General features: G+C 39.0%; 1 protein-coding gene across 1 annotated transcript; it reads left to right on the top strand.

Annotated features, from left to right (window-relative positions):
- The first annotated feature begins 5,990 nt into the window (after positions 1 to 5,990).
- On the top strand, positions 5,991 to 6,458 carry LOC121460820 (60S ribosomal protein L23a-like). Its single transcript, XM_041671457.1, has one exon. The coding sequence runs from the start codon at positions 5,991 to 5,993 to the stop codon at positions 6,456 to 6,458; it is 468 nt and encodes a 155-aa protein (XP_041527391.1).
- Positions 6,459 to 7,492: the final 1,034 nt, after the last annotated feature.

Genomic DNA, 7,492 nt, shown 5'->3' with positions numbered 1-7,492 from the left:
GGCAAGTAACTTATAAAGGTAAACCGATCAGACTTACACCTGACTTCTCGATGGAAACTATGAAAGCCAGAAGGTCCTGGATAGAGGTTCTGCAGAAGCTAAGAGACCATGGATGCAAACCCAAACTACTATACCCAGCCAAGCTATCGTTCACTATCAACGGAGAAAACAAGACATTCCAGGATAAGAACAAATTTAAACAATACGTAGCCACAAATCCAGCCCTACAGAAAGTAATAGAAGGAAAATCGCAACCCAAGGAATCCACCACTGCCAACACTGCCTACAATAACCCAGGCATCTAATGGCCCTTCACGAGCACATCTCAAAGAAAGGAGACACACAATCTCTACTACCAAAAGCAATAAGAATAACCGGAGTAAACAACCACTGGTCATTAATATCACTTAATATTAATGGGCTCAATTCACCTATAAAAAGGCACAGGCTAAAAGATTGGATACGAAAACAGGATCCAACATTCTGCTGTTTGCAAGAAACACATCTCAACCACAAAGACAGGCACCTACTCAGAGTAAAGGGTTGGGAAAAGGTGTTTCAAGCAAATGGTCCTAAGAAAAAAGCAGGTGTGGCCATACTAATTTCTAACAAAACTGACTTCAAACTAAAATCAATCAGAAGAGACCGAGACGGTCACTTTATACTCATAACAGGAACAATTCATCAGGAGGACGTCTCAATCCTGAATATATACGCCCCCAATATAAAAGCACCTACTTATGTAAAAGAAATATTACTAGAACTCAAGGCAGACATCAAACCACACACACTAGTAGTAGGAGACTTCAACACACCTCTCTCTCCAAGGGACAGGTCAATCAGACAGAAACCTAATAGAGAATTAAGAGAATTATTGGAGGTAATGAAGCAAATGGACTTAACAGACATCTATAGAACATTCCACCCAAATAGGAAAGAATATACCTTCTTCTCTGCAGCTCATGGAACCTTCTCAAAAATTGACCACATACTCGGAAACAAAGGAAACCTCCACAGATACAAAAAAATCTCAGTGTCCACCTGTGTCTTATCAGATCATCACGGATTAAAGTTAGAAGGCAACAACCACGCTGCCCCCAAAAAACCGACAAACTCATGGAAACTGAACAGTCAACTACTGAACCACGCCTGGGTCAAGGAAGAAATCAAGAAAGAAATTAAAGTCTTCCTTGAATTTAATGAAAATAAAGGGACAACATACTCAAACCTATGGGACACAATGAAAGCAGTGCTAAGAGGAAAGTTCATAGCACTAAGTGCCCACTTAAAGAAAACGGAGAATGCATACATTGGGGACTTAACAACACACCTGAAAGCTCTAGAAAAAAAAGAAGCAGACGCGCCCAGGAGAAGTAGAAGACTGGAAATAATAAAACTGAGGGCTGAAATCAACAAAATAGAAACACAGAAAACAGTCCAAAGAATCAATGAAACAAAAAGCTTGTTCTTGGAGAAAATCAACAAGATCGACAAACCCCTATCCAAACTAATTAAACGACAGAGAGAGAACACGCAAATAAATAAGATCAGAAATGAAAAGGGGGACATAACCACAGACACAGAGGAAATTCAGAGAATCATTAGATCTTACTACAAAAGCCTGTATGCCACAAAACTGGAAAATACAAAAGAAATGGACATTTTTTTAAATAAGTATCATATACCAAAGCTAAACCAAGACCAGGTGAATGATCTAAATAGACCGGTTTCTCGCGAAGAATTAGAAATGGTTATCAAAAATCTCCCTTCGAAAAAAAGCCCAGGACCAGATGGTTTCAATGCAGAATTCTACCAGAACTTCCAAGAAGAATTAATACCTATACTCCTTAAGGTATTTCACAATATAGAATCAGAAGAGTCATTGCCAAATTCCTTTTATGAAGCTACAGTTACCCTGATACCAAAACCACAAAAAGACCCAACCAAGAAAGAGAATTACAGACCGATCTCACTCATGAACATCGACGCAAAAATCTTCAATAAAATAATGGCAAACCGAATCCAAGAACACATAAGAAAAATTATCCATTATGATCAAGTAGGCTTCATCCCAGAGATGCAGGGCTGGTTCAACATACGCAAATCTATCAATGTAATCCACCATATAAATAAACTGAAAGAAAAAAACCATATGATCATTTCACTAGATGCGGAAAAAGCATTCGACAAAATTCAACACCCCTTTATGATAAAGGTCTTGGAGAGAATAGGGATACAAGGGTCCTACCTAAATATAATAAAAGCTATTTACAGCAAGCCAACAGCTAACATTAAATTGAACGGAGAAAAACTCAAAGCCATCCCACTAAATTCAGGAACACGACAAGGATGTCCACTCTCGCCATACCTCTTCAATATAGTGCTTGAAATTCTAGCAATAGCAATAAGACAACATAAGGAGATCAAGGGGATTCGTATTGGAAAGGAAGAAGTTAAGCTTTCGTTATTTGCAGATGATATGATAGTGTACATAAGCGACCCCAAAAATTCTACCAAAGAACTCCTACAGCTGATAAACAGCTTTAGTAACGTGGCAGGATACAAGATCAACTCCAAAAAATCAGTTGCCTTCCTATACACCAAGGATAAGGAAGCAGAGAGGGAAATCAGAGAAGCATCACCTTTCACGATAGCCACAAATAGCATAAAATACCTTGGGGTAACCCTGACCAAGGAAGTGAAAGATCTACTTGACAAGAACTATAAGTCTTTGAAGAAAGAAATTGAAGAAGACACCAGAAAATGGAAAGACCTCCCTTGCTCTTGGATTGGGAGGACCAACATAGTAAAAATGGCAATTCTACCAAAAGCAATCTATAGATTCAATGCAATCCCCATCAAAATCCCATCAAAATTCTTCACAGATCTGGAGAAGACAATAATCAACTTTATATGGAAAAACAAAAAACCCAGGATAGCCAAAACAATCTTATACAATAAAGGATTGTCTGGAGGCATTACCATCCCTGACTTCAAACTCTATTACAGAGCTACAGTATTGAAAACAGCTTGGTATTGGCATAAAAACAGAGAAGTCGACCAATGGAATCGAATAGAAGACCCTGACATTAACCCACAAACCTATGAACACCTGATCTTCGATAAAGGAGCTAAAAGTATACAATGGAAAAAAGAGAGCATCTTCAACAAATGGTGCTGGCAAAACTGGATGTCAATCTGTAGAAGAATGAAAATAGATCCATATCTATCACCATGCACAAAACTCAAATCCAAATGGATTAAAGACCTCAATATCAGTCCGAACACACTGAACCTGATAGAAGAGAAAGTGGGAAGTACTCTACAGCACATGGGCACAGGAGACCACTTCCTATGTATAACCCCAGCAGCACAGACACTAAGGGCATCATTGAATAAATGGGACTTCCTGAGGCTGAGAAGCTTCTGTAAAGCAAAGGACACTGTCACTAAGACAAAAAGACAACCCACTGACTGGGAGAAGATCTTCACCAACCCTGCAACTGACAAAGGTTTGATCTCCAAAATATATAAAGAACTCAAGAAACTAGACCGTAAAAGGCTAATCAACCCAATTATAAAATGGGGCACTGATCTGAACAGAGAATTCTCAACAGAAGAACTTCAAATGGCCAAAAGACACTTAAGGTCATGCTCAACTTCCTTAGCGATCAGGGAAATGCAAATCAAGACAACTTTAAGATACCACCTTACACCTGTCAGAATGGCTAAAATCAAAAACACCAATGATAGCCTTTGCTGGAGAGGTTGTGGAGAAAGGGGTACACTCACCCATTGCTGGTGGGAATGCAAACTTGTGCAACCACTCTGGAAAGCAGTGTTTCGGTTTCTCAGGAAATTCGGGATCAACCTACCCCTGGATCCAGCAATACCACTCTTGGGAATATACCCAAGAGAGGCCCTATCATACAACAAAAGTATATGCTCAACTATGTTCATGGCAGCATTGTTTGTAATAGCCAGAACCTGGAAACAACCTAGATGCCCTTCAACGGAAGAATGGATGAAGAAAGTATGGAATATATACATATTAGAGTATTACTCAGCAGTAAAAAACAAGGACTTCTTGAATTTTGCATACAAATGGATGGAAATAGAAAACACTATCCTGAGTGAGGTAAGCCAGACCCAAAAAGAGGAACATGGGATGTACTCACTCATATTTGGTTTCTAGCCATAAATAAAGGACATTGAGCCTATAATTCATGTTCCTAGAGAAGCTAAATAAGGTGAATCCAAAGACAAACACATAGGCATCCTCAGGAATATTAACCTTCATCAGGCGATGAAAGGAGACAGAGACAGAGACCCACACGGGAGCACCGGACAGAAATCTCAAGGTCCAAATCAGGAGCAGAAGGAGACGGAGCACGAGCAAGGAACTCAGGACCACGAGGGGTGCACCCACACACTAAGACAATGGGGATGTTCTATTGGGATCTCACCAAGGCCAGCTGGCCTAGGTCTGAAAAAGCATGGGATAAATCCAGACTAGCTGAACATAGCGGACAATGAGGAATACTGAGAACTCAAGAACAATTGCAGTGGGTTTTTGATCCTACTGCACGTACTGGCTTTGTGGGAGCCTAGGCAGTTTGAATGCTCACCTTAGGAGACCTGGATAGAGGTGGGCAGTCCTTGGGCTTCCCACAGGTCAGGGAACCCTGATTGCTCTTCGAGCAGATGAGGGGGGGGGGGACTTGATCGGGGGAGGGGGAGGGAAACGGGAAGCGGTTGTGGGGACGAGGCAGAAATTCTTAATAAATAAATAAATTAAAAAAAAAAAAAAAAAAAAAGTGGGTTTTTCTTAGAACCCAAATGATCGATGGACTTTAAGGGTAGAGGTATAAATGTATTTATTCATACTGTACTGTGATTTTCTGCATTTAACAATGACCAGAAAGAACAAAGCATAAGAGAACTTTGGCTTCTTGTAGACAGTAGCAATGAAGGACAAAGTGATTCTCTGTGTACACTCACAAGCCATTACTTTGGTGGCCAAGCATTAGCTGCCTCTGCTATAGTATCTATTTTTCTAAATATAAGACTTGTAAAAATCTTTCAGAGATTTAAGTGAAAGTCACTACTTAATAATCTGAATAATCATCACCCCAAATGTATGATACCTTCATGTACTTTGTTTATATCATGCACTCACATTCTGTGAGATTTTTCTGTTGGATCTGTTTTGAAAAAGTTAGAATAATCTTGGCTTTTCTCAAACTGCTGAATCACGATGACACTATTCATCATCACACTCAGAGAAATGAGGTCAATTAGCCATCAATAAAAGGGTAATCATTAACTATAAAGTCTGGGTCAAATAAGGTGAAACCTGAGAATGATTAATTAATAACAATAAATATTGTCTAAAGGCCAAAAAGGCCTGAACTAATGTACTGCAGATTCTAAGAGATCAAAGCTGGCATCCCAGACTGTTATACCTATCAAAACTTTTAATAACATAACAACAGACACTGAGAAAATGCAGAGAATCATAAGTATATTCTTTAAAACCAACTGGAAGGTGTAGAGGGAGGAGAAACTGTGCTTGATGTACTTTATGAGAAGAAAATGAATGAATGAATAAATAAATAAATACATGAACCCCCAGCCAATCTCCCTCAAAACCAAACCAAACCAACCAATTAAACAAAAAGCCCTATGACTCTACCAAATTGGAAACTTTTAAAGAAATGGATATTTTTTTTATAGGTACTCACCAAACGGACATCAAAATCAGACAAGCAGTTTAGATAGACCTACTTCTCCTAGTGAAGTAACACTTAACCTGTGGAGTAGCCAACTAATGTTTTATTTGACTCAAGGTCCATTCTACAAGACAGAAAACATACCCAACACTTTTTGGTGACCAAGAACCAGAAATATGATAGCCCAGAGACCTAGGGTAAAACCAAACAAGTATTTTCTAAAGACAAAACAGTATCAAAAGAATGACTTTTAGGAAGATGGCGCTGAAAGCGAAGAAGGAAGCTCCTGCCCCTCCCAAAGCCGAAGCTAAAGCGAAGGCCTTGAAAGCCAAGAAGGCAGTGCTGAAAGGCATCCACAGCCACAAAAAGAAGATCCGCACATCGCCCACCTTTTGGCGTCCCAAGACCCTGCGGCTACAAAGGCAGTCTAAATACCCCCGGAAGAGCGCGCCCAGGAGGAACAAGCTTGACCACTATGCCATCATCAAATTCCCCCTGACCACGGAGTCAGCCATGAAGAAGATAGAAGACAACAACACACTTGTGTTCATTGTGGACGTCAAGGCCAACAAGCATCAGATCAAACAGGCTGTGAAGAAACTCTATGACATTGATGTGGCCAAAGTCAACACCCTCATAAGGCCCGATGGAGAGAAGAAGGCGTATGTTCGGTTGGCTCCAGATTATGATGCTCTGGATGTTGCCAACAAGATTGGAATCATCTAAACTGAGCCCAGCCGGCTAATTCTAAATATACACTTTTTCACCATAAAAAAAAAAGAATGACTTTTAGTAAATTTATGCTTATGTACGGAGACTGCTCCTTCATTTCCTGGCCACCCAGACATGAATAATAACACAGAAATTATATTAATTAGAACACTGAATGACTTATTAGCTCAGGCTTTTCATTATCTCTTACATTTTATATTAACCCATTTCTATTAATCTGTGTATCACCATGAAGCTGTGGTTTATTGGGTAAGTTTCTGGCCTTGGCATCTGTCTCTTTGGCAGCTACATAATATCTTTCTGACACCTCATTCTCTCTCTCTCTCTCTCTCTCTCTCTCTCTCTCTCTCTCTCTCTGTTTGTATTTCCTGCCTTGCTCTATTCTGTCCTTCTGTAGGTCCAAGTGACTTCTTTATTAAGCAATGGTAATAAAACATATTCATAGCATGCAGAGGGGGATCCCACATCATCTCCCCTTTTTTGTCTAATTAAAAAATAAGGTTTTAAGTTTACCATAGGAAAATTACATATAGAAAAATAGGTATCAAACAAGAATTACAGTTACAATATTTGGTCCATTCACATTTAATCTATCTTATCTTGGTGAGTCTAAAGTTCTAGATCTAATTTACCATTTTTCATAGTAAGGAAAACAAATATTTATAAACAATATTTATGGAATTTGGGCATAGTTTTCTCCAAACTGTTTCCTGCTGTTTGTTTGGTAAAGTATTTTTAGGGTTCACAGAGACCTTTCAAAGGATTTTATCCCATTAAACCCCATTAGCCTGAAAGGAATCCACATCTTGCATCTGTGGAAACAAAAGCAGAACTTCTTTTCTAAAGCTATACATGCTTGAAACCAAATTGTGAAGCCTAGATACATTTATGTTGGTTTAACTTAGGAGACCCCATCAAATATCTCTCTGCAGTCTAAAATTTCAAAGAAAATATAATAATATACACAATCCAGGCTCTCTCTGTATAATCCATCTTTACATGTTTTTTTACTCTATAATTTACTCTTT

The sequence above is a fragment of the Microtus oregoni genome, unplaced genomic scaffold (genome assembly GCF_018167655.1).
Source record: "Microtus oregoni isolate MIOR12 unplaced genomic scaffold, Mior012 000021F_ref0000039, whole genome shotgun sequence".
In the NCBI taxonomy this organism is placed as follows: domain Eukaryota; kingdom Metazoa; phylum Chordata; class Mammalia; order Rodentia; family Cricetidae; genus Microtus; species Microtus oregoni.
The sequence above is the reverse complement of the archived record's forward strand: the minus strand, read 5'-3'. Positions and strand labels throughout refer to the sequence as shown.

Bases quoted from the DNA above. Each gene is read 5' to 3' on its own strand.
- LOC121460820 (XM_041671457.1), top strand. From the start codon at position 5,991: ATGGCGCTGAAAGCGAAGAAGGAAGCTCCTGCCCCTCCCAAAGCCGAA.